Raw genomic sequence first — 15947 nt, forward strand, 5'->3', positions numbered from 1 at the left:
AGGAAGTGGGAACTCTGCCCTCAGGCACTGGGCTACATGAATATGTATGAGGCTGCTTCAAAAAGTTCATGGGAAATGGAATTAAAAGATACTTTATTATTTGTGCAAAACATTTTAAAAGTGTACACAATTTTTTCATACGTATTCCCATAAACATTTTGATGAGTTCTTGAATGCATCAATTTCAAACATTTTCCCATTAAAATAAATTTACCTTTTAGCTCTGTTTGCTGTGAACTTTTCAAAGTTCGCTCATTTTATGCATTTCGGCTCGGGAGTCATATAATGTGTCTTGTTCAGTAAAACAGAAATGTGATATTTTTAATTTTTAAAAAAATACTTATTAATTTTTTGGAAATACAGGTTAACGGAGAGAAAGAGACACAGAGAGAAAGACCTCCCATTTGCTGGTTCACTCCCCAAAAGTATGCAATGGCCAGAGCTGAGCTGATCTGAAGCCAGGAGCCAGGAACTTCATCCAGGTCCCCCACAAAGGTGACAAGGCCCCAATATTTGGGCCATCATTTGTTGATTTCCTAGGCATCAAAAACTGAGAAGCCAGGATTTAACTGGTACTCCAGTATGGAATGCAGGTATTTCTACTGGAGACTTAACTCACTGTATCACAGAATTAGTCCTCTGTTTAATTCTGTGTTTTTGAATGTAACCAAATCCAGCAAATATTTATTAAATATTTACAATGTGAGAAAGTCATTCTTCTCCAGTGGGGTGAAAAGGAATGCAAAAATTAAAGGGAAATTGAATAGATATTACTTAGTAATTAATCCTTTAGAAGAATAATCTGATTCTTGACCTTGAGTTTTTGGGAAGTCACGCACAATGTGTTTCTTGCCAGCTGTCCACATCTGCTGCTATGCCTTCAAATGCTGTTGCCGCCACAGATCAACACACAGCTTGCGTACAGAAGGACAGCCAGAAGAGCAGGTAGGCCCTAGGGACAACTGGGGCCTCCTGTGCTGGATTGGCTTTGAATTGTTCTCTGTCCATCCAGTCTTCCTGTGTGTCTGTCAAGGCTCAAGTGCTAAACCCTTACAGAAACCTTAATACCAATAGCTCTGCTGAAAATCAACATCATATCAGCCTCACCAAACATGTTATCTGTTCTCTTCAGTCATCAAAGGCACTGGGTTGCCATGGTGAAACCAGGGGTTTGGTGACCAGCCAGACCTGAGGTTAGCACTGTGCACCACATATCAGCAGCTTGAACTTGGAGGGGTTGCTCTGGCCCTCTGTGCCTCAGTTGGCTTCCAAGCAAACAGGGAATGGCAACAATTCATGCCTTAAAGAGATGCAATAATGAGCACAATTTACCCAAGTACTTGGCAGCATGACTGCCACATTTCAGACCTTCCGTAACCGTGGACTGAGAAGATGAATGAAGGCCAGCTAGCATTGAGTATCCAGGGTTTGGGCATCAGGAAGCCAGCAGTAAGATGTTTGGATCCAAACCAATCCTAACCATAACTCAATATGGTATTACTCCATGTGCACATGAAGCTGTTTTCTACTGTTTTGTTTGATTCGAACAGTACTTCGTCACACTTGGCAGTTATGGCACCGCACTAAATATAAGGAGTCTTCCAAAGGGTATTGTGCAGAAACTGCATGGATTTCAAAATTGGTTTTGCAACAAAATAAACTTGTGTTAACTCTTTATCACTAGTTTGAGGCACTAGGAAGAATATAATGTCAATGTGGGAAGAGCCCTGGAGTGGGCAGTTGGCCCATATTTAGAATGCCAGTTAAGGTACCTGTATCCCATACGAGGGTCCCTGGGTTTGATATCACCTCTGACTGCCGACTGCAGCTTCTTGCTGATGCAGATGCTGAGGGACACTGCTGAAGACTTAATTAATTTGGTTCCTGCCACTAAGAAGGATAAGACAGCCCTATTCTGTTTGAAACGCTCTCTTATCAGAGCACCATGAATTGTGCTATAATGGAAACACGAACAAATGTCAGATTTATGGAGAAGCTTGAGTGAAGGAAAAGTAAAGCCACTGATGCTGTATGAAAAGTTTACAGGGAAAATGCCTCAAAAGAAACCAGCAGTTTTGCAAATGGGTGACTATTAACAGAGAGCAAGATAGTGTTGATAATGTTGAAGATGAAGCCTGTAGTGACAGATCATTGACACCAGTTTGCAAGGGGAAAAATTAATCTTGGTCATGCCCTAATCAAAGATCAGTGATCAACAGCAGAGACAACAGCCAACGCCACATGTTTCAACTGCTTCAGCTCTGAAAAATAAACATGGAGCAAATGTTCCATTCAATGGATGCAAAAACTGCTGCTCTCAGGTCAGTTGAACATCCAATGGGCATTTTTAACAAGTGAGATCAAGACTTGGAAGCATTTATGGGAAGAACTGTTGCAGGAAATGACATACCGCTTTACCAGTAGGATCTTGAAGAAAGCATGATCAGGGCAGGGGCTACCCAGGAGCCCAAGTGGCCCGGTCAAACCAAAAGGAACTGGTCAAGAGCAAAGGACAGAGCAGCATGCTTTGGGGATGTAAAGTCATTTTGCTAGCTAGCTGACTTTCTACAGGGCCAAAGCACAACGAATTATGCTCATTAATTGGATGTTTTGAGGAAAGGTACCTAGAATGTGAGCAGAAAAAAGAAAACTCAGAAAACCTTTACCAGAAAAGCCTTTCTCCATCTACCCAGACAATGATCCTGCTCTTCTCTCAAACAGAGCCAGACTTTTGAGAGTTTCAAGGGGAAATCATTCGGCATTTACTTTGGGCTGGCCCTCTCCTGGATGTTGCAGCCATTTGGAGAGTGAATCAGGATGGAAGATCTTGATCTCCCTCTGTCCTTCCCTTCCTCTGTTATTGTTTCAAATAAATTAAATAAATAAATCTATCTTTTAAAAAAGTTCTTTACACAGTTTGTAACCAAATACAGTAAGGCTCCTTACAAGGATTTTTTGGTAGATGGATGCAGACACGACTGTTGCGAGAATTCCACACATGACTGAACATGAATGACCATGTTATCAAGTAGCTTCAGTACGGTTGGTCAGCTCTAGCTTCTACTTCTGTGGCCAAACCGCAACCAGTGGGGCTCATTACGCGTGAATCAACAAGAATTTCCCGGAAAGCAGCAGAGCATTCTGAATCTTGCAGAGGCTACCCCACTAAGCTCTCAACAGTCCCTCCTGCTCCATTCTACGCTATTCATCTTTCCTTCCTCAGGAATGAGATCTGCAGGCGCAGAAAAAGGGGAGGTGCCAGGAAGGAAGCAGTCAGGGAGAAAACACTGATGTTCTCTGTATACCCCCATACTGTGTAAACAGAGCATTTTCCACAGAGAAATTTCAACCCAAAACCTGTGAGAACAATTTATAACAGAAACACCACTAATGTCTAGCTGTTTTGAGTCTTCAAAATAAATCTTAATCTGAGTTAAGGGCTTGGAATTTATGCGGGTAAAACTCAAGACATTTTTTGCTCATGACATTTGGAGACAGGAATCCATGAGTCTTAGCTTTGTGATCTAATGAATTAATCTTACTTTCAAAGAAACTCATCTATTTACCTATTTGAAAGGCACAGTGAGATAGAGTGTCTCCCCCTGCTGGTTCACACCCAAAATGCCCAAAGGGCTGTAGCTGAGTCAGGGTCAAAGCCAGGAACCATAAATGCAACCTATGTCACCCCTGTGGGTGTCTGGAACAGCTCAGTTACTTGCACTGTCACTGTTGCCTCCCAGAACCTGCATTAGCAGGGAGCTGGAGTCGAACCAGAGCTATGAATAGAATCCACATACTCTACTATGGAAAGAGCATGTTAGCCACTAGGATCTCAGTTTATATTGGCACTGAAATAGCTCAGGTATTGGAGAAAATCCATATTAATCCATCTTTCATTCGACAAATTATTTTTTTTTTCATTCGACAAATTATTAACAGGACATCCTGAGCACAGTCCACAAGCACTTAGTTATACCTCTTTTTAAGACTTGGAGCTTAATCCCACTCCACTCCCTCCCCCACTCCTCATGTCTGTGTGCTGAATCTAGCAATCTATTTCTAAAGAACAGGGCTGTGGTAGAGGGGGTGATGCTGTAACTTCAGAAGCCAGGCCCTAAAAGGCACTGTAGCCTTCATCTTGCTTTCATTCTTGGATCAGTTGTTCTAGAGGCAGCCAACTGCCACTTGTGAGACAACTCGGGAACTTCAAATGGTGAGCACAAGCCAGGTGGTTAAGTCATGTCAGAAACAGACACTTTTTAGCTCCCATCAAGACTTCAGTCTGCAGCCCTGGATAACCTTTTGACCACAGCAGTAAGTGAAATACTGAGTCAACACAACTTGGCTGAGCTGCTCTTGGATTCCTCAGAAACTGTGAGATAGAGATGACTGACTGTTTTACATTTCTAAACTACGAGGCTCATTTGCTATATAGCATTAGATAACTAAGACATAAGTCAGAATTCTCCCATACCTTGTAATATTGTGAAATTCTTGATCAGCTGCCCATGCTTGGAGTCCACTAGCTTCATTTCTTCCATAATCACTGATAAGTTGGCCACTTCCGTGTCTAACCTCGACCTCATCATATCTTGCTGCATCCTGAGAGAAACAGAATCCAAACGAATGTTGGCCAATGTGTTATTCAAGGAGGTCAGGTCATCCGTGTGTTTGGTCAGGGTATCCGTGCAAGTGGTCCTAACTTCATTGAGGTTGCTGGTCAGTGTCCGCAGGTGGTGGGCTGTGTAGCTGATGTTGCTAATGATATTCACGATATCTGTCTCAAAGAGCTGGAAGCGTTCCTCCATCTGGCTGAACTTCAGGGATGTTCTGTTCTCTGCGTCCTTGTGTAAGTCCTGAAGGTCTTTCAGGTTCTGCTCATTGGCTTGGGAGATGGTCGTGATGTTGTCCATCTGACCTGTGAAGGAGCTGAGCTGGCTGTTCATATCCTCCAGGGTGTCATTATTGGCTTTGGCCAAGGCGGAGTTGTTAGCAGCCAGAGTCTGCAAACTCTGCACTTTCTCCTTTAGCCAATCAGTGTCTTTCTTGGCCTGCAGGAAAACCTGCTGCAGATTTTGGAAGTCGTTCTTGATTCTCTGGATGGCCTGGCTCGTGTCATCCACAGAGCGCTGCAGGTTGGTGATGAGGTTCCTCTGCTGCACCTGGGTCAGGTTCAAGTTGTTGAGGTTCATGATGACCACATTATGAGAATACATTTGGTTCTGCAGGTTGCCCTGGAGCACGCTGGTATCTTGCTGCAGATTGGTGACATAACCATTATATGCCTGGAGGGTTTTGTTTACAGTGGTGATGAGGAAAGAGTTATTCTCCAAAGTTTCTTTCAGTAGACTCTGCCTGTCTACCAGCGCATCCCCACTTGCCTGTAACTTCTCTAGCGTGTCTTTGTTCTTGCTGGTTTTTTCTGTAATCTCTCGAAGCTGCTGACGAAGATCCAGAATGTCTGATCTAAAGGTGGACAGTTCAGAGTTGGTGCTGATAGCTTTCTGCCCAGTTTGGTCCCCTGGAATAGGAAATGGTTTGTATTTAGAATGGTGATAGGGAGATGTGTTTAGGTAAGACCAAAGAGCCCCAGAGTCGTTAGCTGGCGCATGCTGTCATTTCGATATGGAACTGAGGCAGATACAGACTGTTCTGCGTCAGCAAAGATACAGAAACCTAGCTAGTAGAGCTAGGTCCTGGGGAATCAGAAAAAGTGCTAAGTCCTGGGACTAATCCTTTCGGGTGTGAACTTCTCTCAAAGAGGATGGGGGAATTCTGAATTCTAGAATACCAGAAAGGGTATTCTTAGAAGAAAATACCTTTTAAATTCACCAAAATTCATTTTTTAAAAAGATGAAAACAAAAATCAAGGAATAGAATCAGCAAGAATCCTTGATTTCATAAATTAGTTCCTATAGTTCTTCTATACATTTAAAAATAGTTCAAGGAGGAATTTAGCAAACATTTTATATAACACATTTTTAAATAAAGGGTATTTGGTTCCTGTCCGGATTGCCTGTCAGATGTTATTTGGCACACAGTAACACTTCAATTGGTCCTTAACTTTAAAACGCAACTCTTTAAATCATGAGGGAAGACTCAAAACAGCACAAAGCAGTCTTTCTGGGTGAGTGGGAGTTCACATGAGTCCAAGAGACTGCAGTCTCTGGTACAAAGTGGAGCTGGGGGTTCCCTCCATCTGATGGTCCCCCCTTGCTTAGGGTTACCTAATTTTTTCAGGTCACTTTCCACTGCTGTGAGCTTGTCGTCATAGGTCTGGCGAGATGTCTCCATGCCTCCTGTGACATTGTCCATTTTCTCTACCACTAAGGTTTGAAAAACAATACGTTAATGCACTTGCTTGTTCAGATTTTTTTTTCAATATCTACGCAAGAGATTATTACTGAATAAAGGCAACAATTTAAAAATAGTATAATTGGAATAAAAGATGAGGAAAAAGTGATTTTTTTCTAGAAAAGTTTTACCTGTTACAAAACCCAATGGTATCATTTTTTTTTTTTTTTTTTTTTTTTTTTTTTTTGTTCTTATGATGCTGTCACTTCTTGGATGTTTCAGAAGCTGGAAATTTTTTTTTAATTGAGCTAAAGTTACCCTCAGTCTGCATAATTTCCAATCTTAGTTTCCATAGACGAAGCAGAGAACATTTACAAAGTATCATCATTCATCATCCCACTAACATCCCTAGCACAAGTGATTCCCAGGGAGTCCACTGGCAAAGAAGGTCTGACTCAAATCTATACCTTGTAGAAGAAATAAAAGGCAAGAAAAGGTGCTTGCTACTGTTGGACAGCATTCCACCATGGGCACCTACACATGTGCTTTTACTTTAGTGTCAAGTGAATGTGTAGTTTATCAATTCCAGGCAGCTGCCTAAATGGCATTTCTAAAGAATGATTTATGAAGATCATTTTTTAAAAAAACATTTTTCTTGACTTTATGATAGAAAGTGAGTGATGCTATGCTCAATAAAGCTTTGGTTTTTTTGTTGTTCTTAGGAGCCAATAATTCCTTATGATAGTGAATTCAGGTCTATAGGTGTGATTGTTTGTTTTTATTTTTCTTTTGTGAGCTCATATTCTGGTTTTTAAAGAATATACATTTGTTTTATTTGGAAGACAGAGTTACAAAGAAAGTCAGAAAGCGAGGAAGAGAGATGTCTTCCATCCACTGGTTCACTCTCCAAATGGTCACAATGACTGAGGTTGAGCAAAGTTGACACCAAGGAGCCAGGAACCTCTTTCAGTTCTCCCGTGTGGGTCCTGTGGCCCAGAGACCTGAACCATCTTCTGCTGCTTTCCCTGGTGCATTAGCAGGGATCTGTATCAGAGGTGGAGTAGCCAGGACTTGAACTAGTGGCCATATGGGATGCCACTATTGCAGGCAGCAGCTTGACCCACACTGCCACAGCACTGGCCCACCAAGTTTACACTTGTAAAAGGTCTAAGCCAAGGATATTTGCCATGAAGTGGCTATGTGAGATCAAACTGCTACCCTCTGGAGATCATTTGTCCTGCCTTCTTTATATCAGTAAGATTTTGAAAAGAATTTTTAAAAAGTTTTGTTTAGCATGAATATGCTTTAATAACTGTGAGCTAATAGGTTCCGTTCATACAAATTCATCAGATGTTCTACCTATGCATAATTATACAATATTCTCCTCAAGATTCTCTTGCCCAGAAAAAGCAGCAAGTTCCCATGTATGTGTGAGCCAAAGTGAGCCTGCTCTGTAGACTCTGGCCCTGCCCCGGGCCGAGCTCAGTCTACCTTCCATAATGAGACACGGACCCCATCTCTATCATAGTCTCTCTCTCACCAGGCCTCTCCAAGCTCTGTGAGCTCTTTTCTCCACAGAGATGCTCTTTCCTGGCCTCCTCACACAGCCAAGTCCTACTTGCCCTTCAAGACTCAGTTTGTATCAGCTTGGGAAAGTGTCTGCTGAGGGGCACCTGGCACGAAGCTCTTCCTCCTCCAGAACTCACTGCTCTCTGCTGTCCTGGCTTGCTTCTGGGAAGGAGGGTTGGGACAGGTGCTCTTTAGCTTACTTACTGGTTGACCGTCAACACTCATCACAAACTGACAATCTCATGAGTCAGAATGCACACAGTATTCCTACTGTGCAATCTAAATTGGCCTTGTGCCCGTCATGTTGACCAGAGCCTAGCATCACAGAGAGAACAGGATCATATCTTATTAATCCAGGCAAAAGAACACAGTTAAAAATGTGAGGCATGGTCTTTACTGAATGCGTATTGCTTTGTACCACCAAGAGGCTGAGAGGTGACATTAGGAATCATCCGCATTCGGCTTTATCTTCAGCTTGCAGAGCAGTGTGTAGTGTTTGGTAGGTGCACAATGAATATGAAATTGTGCCATCTATTTAAACAAACGAGAGTTTGTGCAGGGGTTCCTGGGGTGTGCAAAAATCTGGCTGAGTTATAGGTCTCATACACAAACTGACAGCTCAAATCACCCAGGGAGGCCTTTGCACTGGCACCAAGTATGGCATTTCATGGGGGTAATTGTTGTTTTTTCAAAATTATTATACAGACACAGAGGTATAGTTACAGTAATCTATACCTTAGAGCTGTCTGATGGGCACGCACACTCCTAAATCCCTGGATACTCTCAAGAACAAAATGTTTCGTATGCATTTTAGCAACGCTACACTTTTTAAATATAAAATATGGAATGTTTACGAGTTTGAGTTCAGTTTTGATCCTCAAATCAAAACACATGCCTTGGTCTGTCCTCAAACCACACGAAGGATCTGAATTCCTGCCCTTCTTTCCTGGAAGCCAAAGAATCCTCTAAATATGCTGACGATCATTTTCTATCTTCTCTAATTTTTCTTCCATTTTAGTTTTGAAAAGCACAGAACCACTGTGGACAGATAATTCAGACTGGTTTAGAGTAAGAAATACAAACACACCACACACACAAAAATTTTAAGACCTGTTAACTTTTCTGTGCAACAAGGAAACTATTTGTCCAACCCACAAGTGCTAATGAACTTGTTCACATGCATTGGGGCTTGTGAGTCTGTTTAAAAACAGGATGCTGATATAAAGCCACAAACCTTAGAACTGCAATGCTGGCAGCTTACTGTTGCATAAAAATACTCAAATGAGATTCAGAGCTAACACTTTCTGTAAGAGTATACAGCATTTGTGTTGTTGAGTATTTTGGATTTTTTAGCACAAACTCTCAGGAACATAGAGCTGTCCTATCTGATGCCAGAAAGGCCCAGTTTAAGGACACAGACTTGTTTATACATCATTCTTATATGAGGAAAACAAACAGGAAGCACAAAAGGGTTACTAGCAGTCTGGTTCCGCATGCTCACCCTTCCTGCCCCCAACAGGGAATTGCTTCTTCACATACGTTTTTCTCAGCACACGGTTGTTTTAGGTATTGTCCCTGGAGCTGCTCCTTTCCAATACTCAAAGCACAATTCCCTAAGATAATCTGACAATGAGCTCTTCTATGAAAGTGCACTGATGTCCCCCTGTGGCCCGGCTCAATACCTTCCTTTTCACTGGTCTTGATTCTCTCAGTCTTTAGGATACGTGGCAAACCTTGCCATCTGAGTGTATGAAGCTAGCCCTGTGATTTGATTCCAGAGCGCAACAGCTGCACCTTTACTGAAATAGTGGCAGCATCTACTGTGTCTATGATGGACAATCACAGTAAGAACATATATGCCTTGCAAAGCACACTGCACTTCAACTCATCTTCACAACTCCTATCATGCATGTGAAGAGATGTCTGCTAACTTGGTCACATGGCTGGTAAACCATTTCAGTGCTGCATCAGCAGGGAGATTTAACTCCAAAACCCATGTTGCCTTTCATTTAGCATTTCCCCTGCCTAAATCAAATGTCCCATTAAAAAAGCCCAGAGGGGAAGGTTCTGTCTTCTTTAAAACTTTTTATCAGCAGATGTTTACTAAAGAGGGGAAGAGAGGGGAGAGGAGAGAAAGGGAGGGAAGGGGAGGAGGATGGTAGGGTGAGAAGAGGGAAGGTGAGGGGAAGGGGTGAGAAGAGGGAAGGTGAGGGGAAGGGGTGAGAAGACAGGAGAAGGGAGAGAAGAAAGAAAGGGAGGGGAGGGGAGAGCAAAGTTGGGGAGGGAAGGGGGCAAATGGGAGGGGAAGGGAAGGGAAGAGGATGCTCCATCAAATCCCAGGGCAGAGGAGGAACCTTGCTGTAGCTAAGAACATGCTTTCTGCTTCAAATCCTCCCGGTCCCAGCCACCTTCACCTCCCAGACCCTGAGTGAGTGACTCAGTGAGTTTCTGGCCTGTTCAGCAAATTCCCTAGAAGGAACTTCATGATGTGCTAACTTTGCATCTGTGGCCATGAGAGAAAAGAAGTCAAGAACATTTTTGAGGAAAACAGGATAGAGTTGCCTTTGCTAATTCTGATCAATGATGGATTTTGATTTTATTTTCTTTCAACTTCAGAGAACTACCTTATTGTGTTTCTTTCATCGAGTATTCTTCACCCCCCCACCCTTTTTAGTAGGAGACGGTTTCTTCAGACATCAAAGGAGGATGTGTGAAAGCAGAACTGGGTCTTATCTTTTTGCCTCTTACAATACTGGGTCACCAGAATCTTATCAGCAAGAAATGGGAACCAGGGCACACATAAAGAGAAAGGACATCTGGAAAATGTCAACATTTTAGTTCATTAAGTCCATGTTGGAAACCCAAAGTGCTTGTTGCATTATCCTCCCTCTGTCAGCAGAGGACTGAGGGATGAGGACACAAAGAAAGGAAAAGCGGCGCCACGGTCTCTTCACCCTTAAGGAGATGATGCCGCCAGAACAAGCCAAGTGGATTTCTAGGATTTTAGGATCTTAGGGAGGGCTTTGAGAGGGAGCAATTCTCTGCTTGCATGGGCTTATGCACCCCCTTAGCATCGATTGTTAATCTTTGTATAGGAATCAGCCCCAATCATTCTGTCCCATCCATGACCCATGTATCCATCCTATTGAGTCACCCAATAAACTTTCCTGGCACCTGCCTGAGCTGCATGAGGTTAGGTGCCAATAGGAGGTATGATAAATGAAAAATAGTCTTTACAAAAACTTCTCATTTGGGTGGTGAGAGATGAAGTTACTGGCTTCCATGACGTTACAGCGTGATAAGGCTAAGAGTCAAGAGAGAATTCTATGGAAACACACAGTGCGGAGTTCAAAGTCAACTTTCAGGGGTTCCACACAGGACAAGGTATCTAAGGGAAACCTCAAGGGCCTAAGGAGCCGTTTCAGTGCAGAGCAGGGAACAGACACCTGGAAATGGATCAGCACATGTGGGGTCACAGTGGAAAGGATTTCCTAATGGGCAGATATGGAAAAATTACCTGTTCTCCAAGCAAACAAACCAACAAAACAAAACCCTCTCCTTTGACTCTCTTCTGAGAGCATAAAATCTTAGGCCTTATTTCTTAGTAGAGGGTTAAAAAGTACCACTCCCACCTCTCAGTAACACGTGTGTCCCTAAGGAAACTTACTAAATATCTGCTTGATTTCAAACTTCTCTTTCATCTCAGTTTGCTAGGAACACTGAGGAGTAATTATAGACTTATCTAGTAAAGGAAAAGAGCCCATGTGATTTGCCTGGAGCACAGAGACTCATCTCTCACTTGGTGCCCACCCGCCTCTCCGCCGACCCTCCCTGTGACTCCATACTCTTTCTTCACCATTCACTCTGTTCGCTGCTGCTGCTAAAGACCTAAGGCACTCCAGGTTACATTCACTCATAACAAAGGAATAAAATGACCTGGTAATTTGTCAGGTTTCCATTGCCCAAATCCGTCAGCATCCTCTATGATGCACCTGATTTTCCATAGACATAACTGAGGAATGAGTCTAAAAAGCCTCAGCTATATTGCATACATGTTTATACAGCTATACATGTTTTACCATTCTAATGGTTAGAGCTGTGGTTAGGAACTTCATAGCCATAGCATGGGAAGGGTTCTATTTTATCCTCTCTGCCCATCCCAACCACCTTGAAAAGCAGCAAATGTGAATGTCATGTCACAGATCAGAACCTCCCCCCCAAAAAAAAGTTCTTACCAAGGGGCCAGAGCTACATCAAGAACTTTGCATGATGCCCACTCTCTAGCAAGCACTGCCTACACATCTGTAATTATGAATGGTAGAAGGATCAAGACATAGGTGTGTATTTATGTGTGTGTATGTACACACACACAATGAATAGAATTGGATTATCTGGTTCTGAAGCCCCTCTCATGCAAACTCACTGGGAAAGAGGTGGAAGGCATCACTGGTTGGAGGGTCCGAGCCTCCTCCTGGGCCAGGGGCCTGGGTTAGGGAACAGAGGAGTGAGCCTGTGGGAATTCCCCTCTGGTGGTGTTTCTGTTCTGAGAGAAGGCTGCTGTTGACAGGAGGGTTCCAGGACTGTTTTCTAGAAAAGCTGGCTTATGGAGTTTGTGATTCACAATCCTAACCCCTTCCACCTGTGTGCTCTGGGAGGGGTGAAAGGACAGAGGAATCTGCTTTGTCATCTGTGAGTCCCGTGATTCCCACGGGAAACTTCCCTCTGTTCTAAGCCAGACATAGGTAGCACAACAAGGTATAAAGAGGAGCTGAGGTGGCGAGGCTCGCTCTGTGTATTTCTGCAGGGGCACAGTTGAGCCAACAATAGTAACCTCAGGAAATGTGCTGAAGAGGAAGAAAAGGAATGGGGTGGCCAGTCCCTTGGGGAAGTTGGTCATATCTCCAGACAGCTTATGTGTTGCTTATCCTCTGTCAGTAGTTCCCCTGTGTGCCAACTCCAGGCTTTCCAGAGAGTCTCTCGGTGATAAGCTGTTGGGGGTGGGGAGGATAGAGGAAGAGGGAGTAGCTGGAAACAGGCAGGAAAAAGAAACACAGAGGGGAAAAGAGATCTTCATAACTCACAGAGAACCATTGTTATTGTTGAAATGAGTCGAAAGGAATGACTGTTTCTTCCTTTCCTATGGCACAGTTACAAGCAGCTCAGGAAAGAGATAGGAGCTCAGGATGTGGCTAAGTTTACACCTGAGCTGCATCAATGAGATACAGTTCTGCATGCAAAAACAACTGCAGATGGAAAATATTGGGGAAGGGCACAATGGGCTAAGCTTCTGCGTGTGATGCCAGTGTCCCACATCCAAGTGCCAGTTTGGGGCCCTGCTAATGAACCTTGGAAAGAAACAGATGATGGTCCAAGTGCTTGGGCCTCTGCCTTCCATGCGGGAGACTGAGGCACACTTCCAGGCTGCTGGCTTTGGCCTAGTCCAGCCCTGGCTGCTACAATCATTTGGGGAGTAGACCAGTAGATGGAAGATCACTCTCTGTCTGTTCCTCTTGTTCTGTCATTCTTCATTTTAATAAATAAATCTTCAAAAAAAGAAGATATTGGGGAACAACTTGTATTCAGACATGTCTAGTCTTTTATTCTTTGTCATTCATTATTCTAATAAGTACAATATAACAATGATTTACATGGCATTTATAATGTGTTATTATAGTTAATCTAGAGTTGATTTAAAGTATATGGGTGGAGATATGAATACCACACCATTTTATTTATGACACTTGAACATCCATGGATTTTGGTAGCCTCTGGGATCTTGGAACCAGTATCCCTCAGACACTGAGAGAAGACTGTACTTTCAACATGCAAAGATGATTTTATTTTCATGCTTAAGTTAATGAAGCGAAACTCAGTACTCGGGAGGAAAACAGAAGCAATACTCACCTTTATATCCCAAAATGGCCACTGTGATTGTTAGCAAGGCGCACAAAATGTACAACAATATGATAGAAAACTTGAGTGCCCAGTTATTTTTACATTTGGTGCATTGTGTTCCTTCCTGGATACCTGTAAGAGAAGTCAGATTTTAGCAATAGCAAGCAGAAACAAAAGTATCTTTGCAAATTTGGGTTCTAATACTATAAAAAGATTAATTCTTGTGTAGAAGTATTTTAAAGCTAAAATACCACTTTATCAACATAAATACTTTAAATCTTATTACTTTATGATTGAATTTAACAGGATATAAACACTGCTCATAGCTATCAGAATGTTTATATTTTTATTTTTCATGATATAGTCCCATAGGCTCAGATTTCCTTTTCTACCTTCCCCATTTACCCCACCCCCTGTTCTCTATATTATTATTAAATAGTATAGTCATCAACAATAGTCACAAGTCCATCATTCTGCTATTTAAAGGTGTCCTGACAATGTAGGTATGGACAGTGGCAGAGAGTCCAGCATCCTATTGTCAGCATATATTTAACAGTCTCATTGGGAGTCCGTCTTTTATTCAGAAGTAGAGATGCATACTGCATTGTACCTTTACTTCTTTGCATACTAGTCTCCCTTATACAGTTCCTCTAGATGAACAGTTTAAATCAAATTTCATTTTATAAACAAATTAAACATTTTGTTTTTTTCTACTATATTATTATCACCATCATCAATTTATGATACAGTTCCATAAGCCCTTGGATTTCCCTTACACCCTCCCCAAATCACTTCCCCTCCGCTGAGTTCCCCATATTATAACAATAGTATAGTTCCTCATAAACAGTCGTATGTCCATCATTGTGGGCATGGACAATGGCAGAGAGTCCAGCATCCTATTGTCAGCATATAGTTAACAGTTTCATTGGGAGTCCATCTTTGATCTGGAAGTAGAGATGCACACTGCATTGTATCCTCGCGTCTGGATATGAAAGTCTCTATTATGCAGTTATTATACGTCTCCTTAAATGAAACACCACAAAGCAAAATCAACAACAGGAAGAAAAATAGAAAGTAAAAATACCATGAAGTTAAATAACATGTTACTGAATGACTAATGTGTTGCTGAAGAAATGAAGAAGAAAATCAAGAACCTTCTTGAAGAAAATGATGCTGCTATATGATCTATGAATGAAGAATTTAATGAGAAAGTGTTTTGAAGAGATGAAACTAAACACAAAAATATCAAAATCCATGAGCTATAGTTTGTGTTGATATGTATTGGTGAGATGTCTCCTGGAGGCAACAGATGTTTCAGTAAACATCTGTATATGGCAAAATTTTTAAAAAAACTGAAATATACTTAGAATTGGATATTATTGGTCCAACAGCAAACCACAGTCAACTTCTAAGACCTGTGACCTATCTCTTAATAGTAATGTGCCAGAACTGGTTCCAAGTGGCTTATGAGAGCCAGTTGTTCACTTTGAAGAATTACTGGGAACTGGTTTGTTAAGCTGTTGGTAGTTTGAAATCAGCCCTGGAGGGAGATTTTACACTATGGAAGTTGGCAGACACAGCAAGTTAGGATTACTCACAGCACAACAGTTTATTAGCGGGCATGGGTTGTGATGGACCAGAATCTATTACACAACACAGGGAATCTTACACACCACATGAATACAGAAAACAGGTACTGATACTTACTGAAATCATCCCAGTGACTTGAATGACAATTAGATAACAAATAGAAAAAACAGACACCTCTGATGGCTGGAGGTATATTTTTACAGCTCACCTTTTTGAAAAACATTTTAGTCTAAATGATAAACCAAAATCACTGCTGCAAGTGACTCCGGAAACTAACTTGTTACAAGAGAACTTTCCATCTTGATTGATTAGAAAGACAGAAAACAAAGGCTGTGGACACTTTCATGGGAAAACTTAAATTAGGAAGATAAAGAAGACCTTGTGTTTTCCTGTCCTGTTCCCCTGTGTGTGTCTAACAGTATTGCCCAGGAGTGACATCATGTCAAGGAATATCCTTCTATTAATTGCGCTGCGTAACTTTCTCTGGGGAAGCCATAAGGATTAAGTAGATTAAGATATTTGATAGTTTTTCGCTCTTGGTTTGTAATTTTATGCATAGTGCCCTTCTTAGTGAAAAGAGTGCTTCGCCTGTGTCTAAA

General features: G+C 42.0%; 1 protein-coding gene across 1 annotated transcript in view; it reads right to left on the minus strand.

Moving 5' to 3' along the window:
* The window catches only part of COLEC12 (collectin subfamily member 12), a 181230-nt gene that overhangs the window by 18303 nt on the left and 146980 nt on the right, over positions 1-15947 (minus strand). Inside the window, exons 3-5 of the mRNA XM_004579610.2 lie at positions 13768-13890; positions 6228-6326; positions 4475-5521 (exon numbers count right to left, since the gene is read on the minus strand). Coding sequence (XP_004579667.2) covers positions 4475-5521; positions 6228-6326; positions 13768-13890 — 1269 coding nt within the window. The remainder of the gene's footprint in view (positions 1-4474; positions 5522-6227; positions 6327-13767; positions 13891-15947) is intronic.

This window comes from Ochotona princeps, chromosome 18 (assembly GCF_030435755.1).
Source record: "Ochotona princeps isolate mOchPri1 chromosome 18, mOchPri1.hap1, whole genome shotgun sequence".
Taxonomy (NCBI): domain Eukaryota; kingdom Metazoa; phylum Chordata; class Mammalia; order Lagomorpha; family Ochotonidae; genus Ochotona; species Ochotona princeps.